The sequence below is a fragment of the Pongo pygmaeus genome, chromosome 4 (assembly GCF_028885625.2).
Source record: "Pongo pygmaeus isolate AG05252 chromosome 4, NHGRI_mPonPyg2-v2.0_pri, whole genome shotgun sequence".
NCBI lineage: Eukaryota > Metazoa > Chordata > Mammalia > Primates > Hominidae > Pongo > Pongo pygmaeus.
In genome coordinates this window covers 14,157,676-14,174,933 of record NC_072377.2, presented here as the reverse complement: position 1 = coordinate 14,174,933, position 17,258 = coordinate 14,157,676, and the positions used below count along the sequence as shown (strand labels likewise).

Genomic DNA, 17,258 nt, shown 5'->3' with positions numbered 1-17,258 from the left:
TGCAGATTTTGCACTGTGTCTCATTCAGAAAGATTATTGCATGAATGTTGTACCTAAGAACTAGGCAATGCACCGTCGCCTCAGCTGCACATGATCCTTCCAATACCCCTTCCAATGTTGCTTTCCTCCCTTTGTCTTGTTGGGGAAACAGACATATGCATAACCAAGTGTAGTTGACAAGATAAGTGCTACTTATGGCAGAATCTCAATGCTGTACTGTGGAGTCCGGAGGAGGAGCCGATTAGTTTCCATAGGGGATTACAGAAATCAGCATAATGAAAGAGTTGATCATTCCTTGGGGGAATTTAATATTTATATTAATTTCTAGGAATTATAAAAGCTGAGTTGTCTATTAAGAAATTAATTCAGTAATTGAATTGTCCCTAGGTTTAGGGCTTCTAGCTCAGAAAAGAGCCAGAAGGGAGCTCCATTCTTCAGCCTACCTGGTTTTCTGACCATCTGGTTTTCATGTCTTAAAATGCTGCTGTCACAGCTTGGGTTAATCATATCCTGTGTGTGTAGACAGACAATGAGATTGGAATCTTGTTTAGGTTTTATAAATTGCATAAGATGCTGTCATGCTGACTACGATTCTCCAATTTCAGAGTAAAGTGATTGTCTATTCTCAAAGAACAGTCTATGTCCTTAGTGCAAATCCTTGCTAGAGACTTAATTTTTTTTTTAAATCAGTAACTGGATTGAGAGAAGTGACATTTTTAGAAGATCATTCATCTAAATCAATATTTCACAAAATGAATTTGGCTAATGATAATCCTGAGAGTTTTTTTTGGCTTAGAAATGGCTACTCTAGAAATATATAAATAAGGATCCCATAAGGAATACTGTAAGCCAGCCTATAAGGTGAACATCACTTCACAGTCTATGTGGTTTTTTCTTAAACTGTATGTAAATGAACTAAGACCCTGAGGGTCCAGAACAAAGACAGTGAGAAGGACTGTCTGGAAGTGGGACTGGAGGAGTAAGTAGTGGGTACCATAGAGTTCCCTGTAAGTCACTGACGAGGAACCCCCTGGGGTCCTGAGGAGGATTGCATTGCCCTTTAGAAAGCTTGTTCTGGCTGTAGAGTGGAGAACAAGATGCAAGAGACATGGCCGCACTCAGAGAGACCTGAGAGGAGACAGTCGCAGTCATTTCTCAGGTTGGGCTGGACCAAAATGGTAAAAGTGAGAAAGGAAACAGAACAAGGAAGCATTCAACCTTGGCTAGGAAGTGGAACTGCCAGAACTTGTGATTGGTTGAGTAGAGGTTTATGTTAGTGTGTTCTTGCATTACTATAAAGAATGACCTGAGACTGGGTAATTTATAAGGAAAAGAGGTTTAATTGGCTCACGATTCCACAGACTATACAGGAAACGTGGCTGGGGAGGCCTCAGGAAACTTTCAGTTATGTTGGAAGGGGAAGTAGACATTTCTCACATGGCCGGAGCAGGAGCGAGAGAGCGAAGGCGGAGGTGCTACACACTTTTAAGCAACCAGATCTCGTGAGAATTCACTCATGAGACAGCACTGGGGGGATAGTGCTAAAACATTAGAAACCACCTCCATGATCCAGTCACCTCCCACCAGGCCCCACCTCCAACACTGGGGATGACAATTCCACATGAGATTTGGGTGGGGACACAGAGCCAAACCATATCAAGGTTGTTGGAGGAGAGGCATAGGAGAGAGTGAGAAAAGTCAAAAATGACTCCAGGTTTCTTGTATTTATTTATCTATGTAGAAAATATTTACCAACAAACACATAGTACCAGACACCCTTCTAGACACTGAGGATGAAATAATGAGTAAAATAAGGAAGACAAGGTGCCTTCCCTCCTTGCCTTCTAGTGGAGGAGACAGGCAATAATCTAATAAGCGAACATATCTACTTGGTTTTATTAACTGGACCGCAGTTCATAACAGCAAAACAGTGGATGAGGTGGGAACACCAGTCAAAGAGATTGGGAGGAATGTGGATGGCAGAATACTACACAGATGATCTGTGATTCTTTATTTAGATGGATTTCTTTGGGGGAGACAAAAAAATTCTAGGTAAAATTACAAATCATGCAATATAGCCATTGTGTATGAGTCATAAGGAAGTTTCCAGGATTGACTGCAGTCAGTGAAGGCAATTTAAGGGGTCATGACATTAATCCCCGTGAGAAAGAAAGACATAGTGGAATGGGTGCCTACTGTTGTTTAGGTAGGAAGAGATACTTTAGAAAGCGGTGTTGAAATTATAATAGAAAAACTCAGTGTTGTTAGATGTGGAAATGTTTGGATGGGGCAATAGGTAGTTGGTGCCAGTTTCTGAGTTGAGCACCCCGAAGGGGTTCAGACTTTGTGCTGAGTAAGGAAGAGGAGTTTATGTTTGAATATACTTATTTTTGTGATGTTATGGAACATCCAGCTTGGACAGATCAGATGTCCAAGTGTACAGTTTTTTTCAAACAGCCCCAAATGGATAGCTATCCAAAGGAGTAGAGCATGCAGTACAGGAGGAGCATGCCTAATCTGAAAATCTGAAATTCAAGTTGCTCCAAAATCCAAAACTTCTTGAGCATTGGCAAGCTCAAAAAATTTCACACCTGGCCTCAAGTGACAGGTTGTAGTCAAAATGCAGGTGCACAACGCACAGTTTATTCAGCGTCCCCAAGGGAAGAAAGACCCTCCCAGCACCCTCCAGCTTTCATATCTTTTCAGCACACTACCAGATTCCCCCATGCAAGCATGTCCAACGTATATTGTTGAATATCCACGAATGGTGTTTCATGCACAATATTGTATAAATATGAAATATTTAATTTTAAATATTTTAAAATAAAATGTAAGTAAACATATAAATACACATTTTAATAAATACACACATACATACATAGCATATAAAATTACTTCCTGGCTACATGTATATAGTGTATATAGGAAACACAAATGGCTTTTATGTTTAGATTTGGGTACCATCCCCAAGATATCTCATTATGTATATGAAAATATTCCCAAATCTGAAAACGTTCAATATACAAAACACTTCTGGTTCCAAGCATTTCAGAGAAGGCATAACCAACCTGCGCTGTGTTTCAGGCCTTCAGGAGGTCTTACCAAACTTCAACACTCAGGTAACTATTGAATCTGCAACAATTCTAAAAATGGAAAGAAATCTCAACTTCTAGGTTCTCAAGTTGCTTAATTTTTCTCCCTATTTTGTTGTGCTTTTGTCAATTTAACTCTTTTATGACATGTATAGCTTAGTGGTGATAGTGATGATATCCTATCATTTCAAAAAAATTAGGGTTACGGTGGAGGAGAAGAAAGTATAGGTGTGTGGCTATTACCCTGTATTACTCTGACTATCCCACCTAGTGCATATAGCTCTTGATAAAGCTTCCCAATACATAAAATCTTCATGTGCCAAAAAGTGTTCTCATTAATAGACATGGGAATGTCTGAAAGTCCTAGTTGGCCATAAGGAGGTGCATTTAAATTCATTGAAAAGAAGAGCAAATTTAGCAAATGCAAACAATTTTGCATTTATGTGGGGGGGTATGAAATTCTTTTTGCCATTGTACAATTTCATGGGAGATTTGTTTTGTAATTGAATGAGTTGTAATATATTTATATCTCATTCTATTTAAAAATAGTGAAAAATTTTCACATTCCTTGCTATTATTCATTAAAATGATGAGGCCAGGCACAGTGGCTCATGCCTGTAATCCCAGCACATTGGGAGGCTGAGGCAGGTGGATCACCTGAGGTCAGGAGTTTGAGACTGGTTTGGCCAACATGATGAAATCCCATCTCTACTAAAAATACAAAAATTAGCTGGGTGTGGTGGTGTGCACCTGTAATCCCAACTACTGGGAGGCTGAGGCAGGAGAATCGCTTGAACCCGGGAGGCAGAGGCTGCAGTGAGCCAACATTGCACTGCAGCCTGGGCAACAGAGCAAGACACTGTCTCTAAATAAATAAATAAATAAATAAATAAATAAATAAATAAAATAAAATAAAATCATGATGAAAATGTACACTGTGCAATTACTGTGAAGATTCTCAAGGGCAGTTGTATAGAGTTTTGCTTTTTTGTCTTGTATTTTGTCTCATTTTGTGGTTATATCTTGTTCATAAAAGTCACTTTTAACTGGTTTGTTTTTTGTCATGAAATAAAACATCTTTTGGATAAGAGAAGGAGAATTTATTTTATCTTAACTTTCTTCCACTTTCTTCTGTATTTATACAACATCTTTAACATGATTTAAAATCATGCATTAGTAGATTTCTACAGTGATAGAAATGAAATGAGCTTTTGAGTTTTGAAGCTTCTGGAGTTTGAGAACTTCGAAGCCCTTTCTGTTTGCTTTGCAGTGCTATACTCTGGTTGCTCATGCATACATTTTGAAAGACAATTGATTCCCAAGCCACATTGCACTACCATGGACATGAGAACACCAGTCAAGAGCCTGGAGTCCTCTCCTCACATCCTCTTCCTACCCCTTTCAGTGCCCCTTCTGTCAGTTTTTTATTTATTTATTTTATTATACTTTAAGTTGTTCTAGGATACATGTGCACAACGTGCAGGTTTGATACATAGGTATACATGTGCCATGTTGGTTTGCTGCACCCTTCAACTCATCATTTACATTAGGTATTTCTCCTAATGCTATCCCTCCCCCAGGCCCCCACCCCCAGACAGGCCCCAGTGTGTGATGTTCCCCGCCCTGTGTGCAAGTGATGTCATTGTTCAATTCCTACCTATGAGTGAGAACATGCAGTGTTTGGTTTTCTGTCCTTGTGATAGTTTGCTGAGAATGATGGTTTCCAGCTTCATCCATGTCCCTGCAAAGAACATTAACTCATCCTTTTTTATGGCTGCATAGTATTCCATGGTGTATATGTGCCGCATTTTCTTAATCCAGTCTATCATTGATGGACATTTGGGTTGGTTCCAAGTCTTTGCTATTGTGAATAGTGCTGCAGTAAACATATGTGTGCATGTGTCTTTATAGTAGCATGATTTATAATCCTTTTGGTATATGCCCAGTAATGGGATTGCTGGGTCAAACGGTAATTCTAGTTCTAGGTCCTTGAGGAATCGCCACACTGTCTTCTACAATGGTTGAACTAATTTGCACTGTTAGCAACAGTGTAAAAACGTTCCTATTTCTCCACATCCTTTCCAGCATCTGTTGTTTCCTGACTTTTTAATGATTGCCATTCTGACTGGCATGAGATGGTATCTCACTGTGGTTTTGATTTGCATTTCTCTGATGACCAGTGATGATGAACATTTTTTCATGTATCTGTTGGCTGCATAGATGTCTTCTTTTGAGAAGTGTCTATCCATATCCTTTGCCCACTATTGATGGGGTTGTTTGTTTTTTTTTTCTTGTAAATTTGTTTGAGTTCTCTGTAGATTCTGGATATTAGCCCTTTGTCAGATGGGTAGATTGCAAAAATTTTCTCCCATTCTGTAGGTTGCCTGTTCACTCTTATGGTAGTTTCTTTCACTGTGCAGAAGCTTGTTAGTTTAATTAGATCCCATTTGTCTATTTTGGCTTTTGTTGCCATTGCTTTTGGTGTTTTAGTCATGAAGTCCTTGCCCATGCCTATATCCTGAATGGTATTGCCTAAGTTTTCCTCTAGGGTTTTTATAGTTTTAGGTCTAACATTTAAGTCTTTAATCCATCTTGAATTAATTTTTGTGTAAGGTGTAAGGAAGGGATCCAGTTTCAGCTTTCTACGTACAGCTAGCCAGTTTTCCCAGCACCATTTATTAAATAGGGAATCCTTTCCTCATTTCTTGTTTTTGTCAGGTTTGTCAAAGATCAGATGGTTGTAGATGTGTGGCGTTATTTCTGAGGCCTCTGTTCTGTTCCATTGGTCTATCTCTCTGTTTTGGTACCAGTACCATGCTGTTTTGGTTACTGTAGCCTTGTAGTATAGTTTGAAGTCAGATAGCATGATGCCTCCAGCTTTGTTCTTTTGGCTTAGGATTTTCTTGGCAATGCGGGCTCTTTTTTGGTTCCATATGAAATTTAAAGTAGTTTTTTCCAATTCTGTGAAGAAAGTCATTGGTAGCTTGATGGGGATGGCATTGAATCTATAAATTACTTTGGGCAGTATGGCCATTTTCGTGCTATTGATTCCTTGTATGCATGAGCATGGAATATTCTTCCATTTTTTTGTGTCCTCTTTTATTTCGTGGCTCAGTGGTTTGTAGTTCTCCTTGAAGAGGTCCTTCACATCCCTTGTAAGTTGGATTCCTAGGTATTTTATTCTCTTTGTAGCCATTGTGAATGGGAGTTCACTCATGATTTGGCTCTCTGTTTGTCTGTTGATGGTGTATAGGAATGCTTGTGATTTTTGCACATTGATTTTGTATCCTGAGACTTTCCTCAAGTTGCTTATCAGCTTAAGGAGATTTTGGGCTGAGACAATGGTGTTTTCTAAATATACAATCATGTCATCTGCAAACAGGGACAATTTGACTTCCTCATTTCCTAATTGAATACCCTTCATTTCTTTCTCTTTCCTGATTGCCCTGGCCAGAACTTCCAACACTATGTTGAATAGGAGTGGTGAGAGAGGGCATCCCTGTCTTTTTTTTTTTTTTTTTTTAGATTTTATTCACTTTCTAATAGCTCTGCTCCTGAAAAAAAATGACTGCCTTATTTTTCTTTTTTTTCTTTTATTATTATTATTATTATTATTATTATACTTTAGGTTTTATGGTACATGTGCGCAATGTGTAGGTAAGTTACATATGTATACATGTGCCATGCTGGTGCACTGCACCCACCAACTCGTCATCTAGCGTTAGGTATATCTCCCAATGCTATCCCTCCCCCCTCCCCCCACCCCACAACAGTCCCCGAAGTGTGATGTTCCCCTTCCTGTGTCCATGTGTTCTCATTGTTCAATTCCCACCTATGAGTGAGAATATGTGGTGTTTGGTTTTTTGTTCTTGCGATAGTTTACTGAGAATGATGATTTCCAATTTCATCCATGTCCCTACAAAGGACATGAACTCATCATTTTTTATGGCTGCATAGTATTCCATGGTGTATATGTGCCACATTTTCTTAATCCAGTCTATCATTGTTGGACATTTGGGTTGGTTCCAAGTCTTTTTCAAAGGGAATGCTTCCAGTTTTTGCCCATTCAATATGATATTGGCTGTGGGTTTGTCATAGATAGCTCTTATTATTTTGAGATATGTTCCATCAATACCTAGTTAATTGAGAGTTTTTAGCATGAAGGGCTGTGGAATTTTGTTGAAGACCTTTTCTGCATCTATTGAGATAATCATGTGGTTTTTGTTGTTGGTTCTGTTTATGTGATGGATTACATTTATTGATTTGCGTATGTTGAACCAGCCTTGCGTCCCAGGGATGAAGCCAGCTTGATCGTGGTGGATAAGCTTTTTGATGTGCTGCTGGATTCAGTTTGCCAGTATTTTATTAAGGATTTTTGCATCGATGTTCATCAGGGATGTTGATCTAAAACTCTCTTTTTTTGTTGTGTCTCTGCCAGGCTTTGGTATCAGGATGACGCTGGCCTCATAAAATGAGTTAGGGAGGATTCCCTCTTTTTCTATTGATTGGAATAGTTTCAGAAAGAATGGTAACAGCTCCTCTTTGTACCTCTGGTAGAATTTGGCTGTGAATCCGTCTGGTCCTGGACTTTTTTTTGGTTGGTAGGCTATTAATTATTGCCTCAATTTCAGAGCCTGTTATTGGTCTGTTCAGAGATTCAATTCTTCCTGGTTTAGTCTTGGGAGGTGTATGTGTTGAGGAATTTATCCATTTCTTCTAGATTTTCTAGTTTATTTGCGTAGAGGTGTTTGTAGTATTCTCTGATGGTAGTTTGTATTTCTGAGATTCAGCTTCTTCCTGGTTTAGTCTTGGGAGGCTGTATGTGTCGAGGAATTTATCCATTTCTTCTAGATTTTCTAGTTTATTTGTGTAGAGGTGTTTATAGTATTCTCTGATGGTAGTTTTTATTTCTGTGGGATTGGTGGTGGTATCCTCTTTATCATTTTTTATTGTGTCTATTTGATTTTTCTCTCTTTTCTTCTTTATTAGTCTTGCTAGCCATCTATCAATTTTGTTGATCTTTTCAAAAAACCAGCTCCTAGATTCATTGATTTTTGAAGGGTTTTTTGTGTCTCTGTCTCTTTCAGTTCTGCTCTGATCTTAGTTATTTCCTGCCTTCTGCTAGCTTTTGAATTTGTTTGCTCTTGCTTCTCTAGTTCTTTCAGTTGTGATGTTAGGCTGTTGATTTTAGATCTTTCCTGCTTTCTCTTGTGGGCATTTAGTGCTATAAATTTCCCTCTACACACTGCTTTAAATGTGTCCCAGTTCTTTCAGTTTTAATATCTTTTTGTGTACTGCAACGAAGGTTTATTTATTTATTTATTTATTTTGAGACGGAGTCTCGCTCTTTCGCCCAGGCTGGAGTGCAGTGGCGTTATCTTGGCTCACTGCAAGCTCCGCCTCCCGGGTTCACGCCATTGTCCTGCCTCAGCCTCCCGAGTAGCTGGGACTACAGGCACCTGTCACCATGCCCGGCTAATTTTTTTGTATTTTTAGTAGAGACAGGGTTTCACCATGTTAGCCAGGATGGTCTTGATCTCCTGACCTCATGATCCGCCCGCCTCTGCCTCCCAAAGTGCTGGGATTACAGGCATCAGCCATCGTGCCCAGCCGCAAGGAAGGTGTTTTACAGAGTGCAGTGTGGTCTTCTCTTGCACTGCCTAAGCTCAGAATGTAAAAATGAGAGAGAAGACGTAAGTGGGCTTTGTTCACTCTGTGTCAGGGAATGAGAATTGAATCAGTGTAACTGCATCTGCCCAAAAGAGTGGGTATGAGCTGTTCCAGGTGACAGCAGCCAGTTTCAGCCTTCAGACCATGATGGGCTGTGCAGCTCGGAGTGCAGACCTCAGAAGCTTCTCACACAGTAGCCTTGTTTAACTTTGTTGCTGGTTATAGGGAAACTATTAGCAAGACTTTGAATAATGGGGAACATAGTGTCACCAACAGAAGAAGACAAAAGTAAATTTTTAGAAATGGACAGACGAGTGTCATCCCATTCAAATTCACATTGGTTAGAATTTCATTTCCTTCTAAATTAAACTGGATTTTCAAATTTTGTGAATGTTATACAAGACAATTTAGGTACTTTAGAATGTGTTAGAATTAAGGGGGGAAATTTGGCTTTTTAGAAATAATTCATATCAGTTCAAAGGTTACCAGTTTTTGTTGTTTTTTAAAATAATTGACCATGTTTTAGGGGATATTGTCACAGATGTTTCAGTTGATTTTTTTTTTTTTTTCACAGAGGACGATAGAGAGCTATGTGGATAAACGAATGGGTACAACGTATGGCCCTCCTGCGGGAAAGAAGATGACTGTTTTTATTGATGATGTGAATATGCCAATAATCAATGAGTGGGGAGATCAGGTATCATCATTCTATTGTGCATTTTATTTCTTTAATTTGGTATTGATTTATTCTTAGAAGAGTTTTTAGAATTTTTTTTTAAGTTTTTACTTTTTCAAGATATAATTTCTGAATTCCAGTAAAGTTCATTCTTTGGAAACACTCAAGGAGTTAGGCTCCAGGGATGGAAAGGAATGATGCTTTAATTCTGAAAGTTGTCTTTCCTAGGTTACGAATGAGATAGTGCGACAGCTGATGGAACAAAACGGATTCTATAACCTAGAGAAGCCTGGGGAGTTCACCAGCATTGTGGACATCCAGTTTTTGGCAGCCATGATCCATCCTGGCGGTGGACGCAATGACATACCCCAAAGACTCAAGAGGCAGTTCTCTATATTTAATTGCACGTTGCCCTCTGAAGCTTCCATGGACAAGATCTTTGGTAAAGTAAAGATCAAGAGGACATGGGGTTGGAGGGTGAGGAAGAACACCTGCTTGTGTTCCTTTCTGAAAATCTTCACCCGAGACCCACACAGAAAGAGCGTTGGGTGGCTCCTTGGTCTACAGCCTCCATCACTCTCAAGCAGTGTATTTCATTTCCTATAGGGATTGATTCTAGGTGTTTCCTGATTTGGATGACTCGGTAGAGCTTTTCCATCTATGGTTTTCTTTAACTGTTTCTAACTTCTTAAGCAAGGAGGTTTAACATTAAATGAACATGGAAATGAAATTGTTTCCCCATACATGAGATTGTTTCCTCGTGGGCACATAGTTTTGAGGTCTGGATTGCTGTGTTCCATGTCAAAAGTTTATGTAGCTTATACTTTAACCAACCCATAGAATGATTTTGGCCAAAGAAATAATGGCACCCAGAGCCCAGATTAGACACAATCTGAAATTCAGAGTAATTTACTGGATTGTAATAAGTTATTGATTAAATATGTAGTATTTCATAGATAATTTAGCTGAACAATCACTAGCCAAATGAGTAACCATATATGCCTACCCGAGTAATGATAATGCACTTATGACTTATTTGTGCAGAAAAGAGTGTAAATGTTTGAACACATTTATGTTAAGTATCTAGTTTACAATTTCTGAAGCTGCTATTGAGAAAAAGCTCATCAGGATTACCCTAATTAATTTCTGGCAAACGAAAATGTCATCTGGGTGCCCCAGGCTAGTGAAGTGTGGCAGTAATCTCCCTTCAGTCACAGAAGTGAGCAAGGTCTGGAAACCAACAGACATTGGAATTATCTAAGCTTGGGAAAAGAAACATGGACCAGAAAAAATGACTGTTATCATTTTTAATTATTCCTTATTGCCTGGAAAATTTTATATAAAAAGTAAATGAAAGTATTTTATAATGCATGGAAAGGCAGTGACAGAAACTAGAAACCTTAGAGGACTTATAAAAACATTTTTCTTATCTTATTATAAGGTAACTTCATACATTTATCATTGTTACCCATTTAATAATATTGAAGTGGTGCAGCCAGAGTTTTCAGCAGTATTTCTTAATCAATTTTTCAGTGTTTTGAATACTTATTTTCTTAAACCTGTATCTATTTTTTGTTATACTGTATTTGAAAAAGCAAGAGAACATTAACATACTTTTCTTTTATATATGATTATCTATTAAAATGTATAATGACATTTTTGCAAACCCTATGCTTAATGCTTTTCATTTTCATTTAATTTCTTTGAATGGCTAATCAAAATGCTGTAATTTTCCCCTTTTCAGGTGTGATTGGGGTAGGCTACTACTGTACTCAGAGGGGTTTCTCAGAAGAAGTGAGAGATTCTGTGACAAAATTGGTGCCTCTGACACGCCGACTATGGCAGATGACCAAGATTAAAATGCTTCCTACCCCTGCAAAATTCCATTATGTGTTTAACCTACGAGATCTTTCTAGGATCTGGCAGGGAATGCTGAATACTACTTCAGAGGTCATCAAGGAACCAAATGTAAGTGACACTGAAGAAAGAAAAACAAATGACATTGCTATTAATCATATATTCTAAATATTTTTATTGATTTATTTTTTACTTGAACTGTGAACATATTTTGGAATGTTTCAGCATGGGTATTCTTTTCTTTACTGCTTTAAAACTAACATAATGAAATAAGTAAATTATGTCAGAAAATGTCAATCAATGATAAATTCCAATTAAATTAGGTTTGTGTTTTAAGAACATCATATACACAATTATTTTTTAATGAAAAGAATAAAAGAAACAATTGATTTATTTTCCCAGTTCTAGTATAAGAAGAAGATATGTTTCTTATACTAAATAATGGAAACAATCGCTATGGATTTTACTATATGATAGTCTTCATATTTTAAGCTTGACATTTAAACTTAAAAAGTAATTATCTTTATAATAAATATTCAAAATTAAAAACCATTTTGTTGATAATCATCCATGATTTTTCTTTTCCATGTAACTGGATGCACTAAAAGAATTATGTACATTGGTAAAGTTGAGGAGAGGCAGCAGATTACAAAGTTCATTTAATAGAAAAATGATCATTTGTACACACACTTGAATATGACATTTCCCAGTGTTATAAGAATTTCCCTCAAACTAAGAATGCCGTGTAAAAATCCAGTATGCTTTTGTTCCAAAGCATAGCCTATGTGCCCAGGCTAAGACAGGGTTGGCCTCTCTTTAAGCCTTTCTGGAGCTAAAGAAGTAATTAAGCAAATGGGTTTTAGGGGACTTCTCCATATAAACACACAAAGACAGTTAAATTATCAACAAAACTGTTCATTAAGCACAAGTGTTGATTACTAAAAAAACCCACCACTGTCCCAGATGCTTGCAATATAGGTAACCAAACTTGCTGATTCTTTTTTTTAAAAAAAAATTATTTGTTGGTTTATTTTTAACTTTTATTTTAGGTTTGGGGGTACACGTGAAGGTTTGTTCCGTAGGTAAACATGTGTCGTGGGGGCTTATTGTACAGATTATTTCATCATCCAGGTATTAAGCCCAGTACCCAATAGTTATCTTTTCTGCTCCTCTCCCTCCTCTCACCTTCCACCCTCAAGTAGACCCCAGTGTCTGTCATTTCTGTCTTTGTGTTCGTGAGTTCTCATCATTTAGCTCCCACTTATAAGTGAGAACATGCGGTGTATTAGTCCGTTTTCATACTGCTATAAAAACTGCTGGAGACTGGGTAATTTATTAAGAAAAGAGGTTTAATTGACTCAAAGTTCAGCATGTCTAGGGAGGCCTCAGGAAACTTACAATTATGGTGGAAAACGAAGAGGAAGCAAGGCACCTTCTTCACAAGATGGCAAGAAGGAGAAGTGTGGAGCAAAAGGGGAAGAGCCTCTTATAAAACCGTAAGATCTCGTGAGAACTCACTCACTATCAGGAGAACACTATGGGGGAACCGCCCCCACGATTCAGTTACCTCCTTGTGGTCTCTCCCTTGACATGTAGAGATTATGGGGATTACAATTCCAGATGAGATTTGGGTGGGGACATATCATGTGGTATTTGGTTTTCTATTCCTGCATTAGTTTGCTAAGGATAATGGCCTCCTGCTCCATCCATGTTCCCATGAAAGACATGATCTCAGTCTTTTTTATGGCTGCATAGTATCCCATGGTGTATAGGTCACGCATTTTCTTTATCTGATCTGCCATTGCTGAGCATTTAGGTTGATTCTATGTCTTTGCTATTTGAATAGTGCTGCAATGAACATTCACATGCACGTGCATAGTAGAATGATTTCTATTGCTCTGGGTATATATACCCTGTAATGGGATTTCTGGGTCAAATGGTAGTTCTGCTTTTAGCTCTTTGAGGAATCACCATAGTGCATTCCACAATGCTTGAACTAATTTACACTCCCACCAATAGCATATATGTGTTCTCTTTTCTCTGCAACCTTGCCAGCATCTGTTATTTTTGACTTTTTAATAATAGCCTTTCTGACTGGTGTGATATTGTATCTCATTGCAGTTTTGATTTGCATTTCTCTAATGATCAGTGATGTTGAGCTTCTTTTCATATGTTTGTTGGCCACATGTATGTCTTCTTTTGAGAAGTGTCTGTTAATGATATTTTGGGGAAAATTCACTTTCCTTCCTACAGAGAAGTGAGAGTCAGTTTAGCAGCGTGAATATTTTAACTTGATTTTTTTCCCTCAAAGTTATTTACAAGTTAATGGAATTGTTGAAGTCAGTTTTCAAAGATTACTATTGAAATAGCCATTTTTGATGCTTATTTTAAATCAGCACAAACAATTCCAGCAATTGATGTTATCATAAACTTTTGTCTTAACTGAATCATTGAATATACTTCATTGAACTCCTTTTATATTGAGGCAACCAGATAGCATTCTATCATTAGTAATGCAATGGCTTAAAAATCTGCAAGCTGAAAAATGTTACAAAGCTAAGAAATTTCCACCAGTCTTTCATATCAAATAATGAGCTTACACATACATTTGTTATTCTTGCTATATAAACAGGAGTATTGAGCAATTAATTTCCTCAACTTTCAGTTAACTTTGGACCTTGGATTATCTGGATTAGGTGCTTGCTTTTTTTGTTCAGATAATCCAGTTTTTGCCACAAATTTTATTCACTTTGTGTTAAGTGAATACACCTTTGTAATTTTTCAGTTGTATACATGAGAATTGTTCATATTCTATATCTTATGTTATACTCTGGCCACATGAATGTAGATGTCTTATTAAAAAGACTAATTTATTACAAACTGAAGACTTTTATGTAGAATATTAGTTTGTTGATTGGTCAGAGCAATTTTCAATATTATTGTTGGAGGATTTTTTCTTCTTACTTCAGAGACTGCAAATGAATAGACTACTTTCTATTTAATATACTTGAATGAGGCCAATTTGAAGTGAAGTTGAGCATATTTGAACCCTAACTTTTTAAAATGTTGAATCTTAAATCAGGAAGGATAATACTCTACAGTACTGTCAACCTGAATTCCCAATTACGGCATAATAGGAATTACTAACACATTTTAATTATACTTTCAACAGGATCTGTTAAAGCTGTGGAAGCATGAATGTAAACGTGTTATAGCTGACCGCTTCACAGTGTCCAGTGATGTGACCTGGTTTGATAAGGCTTTAGTAAGTTTGGTAGAGGAGGAGTTTGGTGAAGAGAAAAAACTCTTGGTGGATTGTGGAATTGACACATATTTTGTGGATTTCTTGAGAGATGCACCTGAAGCTGCAGGTAAACTATCGAAGTGGAATTTGGAATTCCCCAAAAGGTGTTCCGTAAAGGGAAATCTGAAGACAGAAGATTCAGTTTATGGATGTTGAGTTTCTTTCTAGTAAACTTTACTGATACAAGCCTGAGACATAGTAGATGCTCAATAAAACTAGGATGAGTGAATTAATGCATTATCATGGAGTTTAAAGATGAACTATTTTATGCATATCACGCTTGGATATTAAAGTAGAGTTGGGGGGCAGGATTCGGTAGGAGAGAGTGCACAGGACTTGCAGTCTGGCAGACAGAGGTGAGTTTGAGGAAGGAATCCACCACACATTAGTTAGCTGGGCATCTCGGCACTCTCTTGAACCTTATTCATAAAAATAAAAGTATTACTATATGCATCACATGCACAATGGGGAGTCCATGAAATGTTTTCTGTAGAATGGCTTGGGCAGTCTATGGCCTGTAGTCACTGCTAAATGAAAGGCAGCAAATATAATGATACTTATTATTATTCAGGTCATCCCGAATGTGAAAATAAAAAGGAAAACTTCCAGTTGTATGAGAGGGTCATTAAATGTAATTGGAATGAGATGGCTGCTGTGGGGCAAGCTTTTGTGATTATGGTTCCAGGGGAAATTGAGATATATAACTTTTCTTATGAAAAGAGGCAGTGCTCCACTTTTTTTCCCCCTCAGAAGTAACTAGGCTTAATTAAAAATATTTTTCTTTCATTTAACCTCTTCTAATACTGAGGATGGATTTTAAGTTAATTTGCAGATTTTTAAAAGCTTGTTTAAAAACATGCTATGTATATCTTGAAAATGATTGGAAATGACTAGGCAGTGCTTCTCTAGATTTGATAACCGTAAGTGTGAACTATCAAAAGTTTCTGAGTGACAATTGCAAAATAATGTTTATTTCTGGAGATGCAATTGGAATGATCCTTCTACAGAAAGAAGCTGACACATTTTAGTTTAATCAGGTCAAACACATACAAAAATCCTGTAAGAGTAAGGGCATCTTACAAGGTAATTAAAATTTATGTAATTTATGCCATGTAATTCAGAAGGATAAATAATCAGATTATGATTTTCAAGGACCAAAGCACAACTGCTGCATTTTGGGGGTGTGGGGGAGAGTCTAGAGACAAATGCATAACTTTTTGTGTCATTGAAACACTTTATTTCTCAAAGCTTGATTTGGGCATTTATGAGAGTTGTGACTATTGGAATTAGATTAGTGAGAGCTTTGCAGATAGGTCAGTCTTCATGATTGTGTTAAACCATTCTCCTCGTTTGTTATAAAAAGATTAACATACTATTATGTTAGGACACAGTCAATTGAAAATAATTATGTGCTATAAGGTTTGAAAGATCCACTCATTCTTCTCGTACACAGTGAAATTCTAAGTTGTTATTGGCATATTCAACTAATGTGTCCCTTTTTTCCCTGTTACTAATGTTAATTGATTGTGAATTTATAGATGCCCAATTTAGCTTTTTCTTCGGCATTATGCTTTTTTTTTTTGAAACAGAGTCTCACTTTGTTGCCCAGGCTGGAGTGCAGGCTTGGCTTATGGCAACCTCGGCCTCCTGGCAATTCTCCTGCCTCAGCCTCCCGAGTAGCTGGGACTACAGGCACACACCACCAGGCCTAGCTAATTTCTGTAATTTTAGTAGAGATGGGGTTTCACCATATTGGTCAGGCTGGTCTTGAACTCCTGACCTCAAGTGATCTGCCCACCTTGGCCTCTGCTTTGTAGTTAACACTGGAAAAGTGTTAAGCTGGTATATTATATGTTTCTAATTTTTTAAAAAAGTATATTGATTTTAATACATCTTGCCCTAGTGAAATAATCGAATATGCTTATTCATTTAGGAAATTATTTTTCTATTTCTCTCAACCCTCCACCCCATATTCTAATTCACTTCTATTTTTACCACTGACCTGAGATTCATGAATTATAAAAATTTCCTGAGTAAATGCAATAACCTTTTTCTTTTTATTCTTATCAAACAGTTGTGTAATTCTTGACCTCCCTTGCTGATTCTGACATTGAGTCCCTACTGTTTTGACTTTCACTTGACCATTAAGCTAATATATCTGGGAGGACCTTTGAAATGCCAACGATCAGTTGTGGGTTCAAATTCAATTCAATGACGATTACATTATTTGAAATTGACTCTTGCTAGACAGGAAACAACAAAGACTGCATATGATCACAAAAATCCTAATGCTTCTATTGTTTTCTTCTGTTTTTGCAAAATACACACACTATGGCATTTTGCTTAAAATGAATGTTATATCTGTAAAACAGATTCTAAGTTCAGATGACTATAAGTAGGTTTTTGAAAGTCTTGTGATGTGTATTTCAATTCTTCATTTTCATGTTCTGACACCATGGTATGCCTATTCCTGGTGTGCCTATTCCTGGTGTGCCTATTCCTCTACATGTCGATAGTGCTCGTCAATCATTGTTTACCACAAAGAAGTGATAAATACTTGAGGTGATGAATAGGCTAATTATACTGACTTGATTACTATACAGCATATGCATGTATTGAAACATCACATTGTATCCCATAAATGTACGATTATTGTGTG

At 37.4% G+C, this 17,258-nt stretch overlaps 1 protein-coding gene across 1 annotated transcript in view; it reads left to right on the top strand.

The window, feature by feature from the left end:
* DNAH5 (dynein axonemal heavy chain 5) overlaps positions 1 to 17,258 on the top strand; it is a 328,461-nt gene that overhangs the window by 211,258 nt on the left and 99,945 nt on the right. The window contains exons 48-51 of the mRNA XM_063664667.1: positions 9,337 to 9,459; positions 9,667 to 9,880; positions 11,183 to 11,406; positions 14,468 to 14,666. Of these exons, the coding sequence (XP_063520737.1) occupies positions 9,337 to 9,459; positions 9,667 to 9,880; positions 11,183 to 11,406; positions 14,468 to 14,666 (760 nt within the window). The remainder of the gene's footprint in view (positions 1 to 9,336; positions 9,460 to 9,666; positions 9,881 to 11,182; positions 11,407 to 14,467; positions 14,667 to 17,258) is intronic.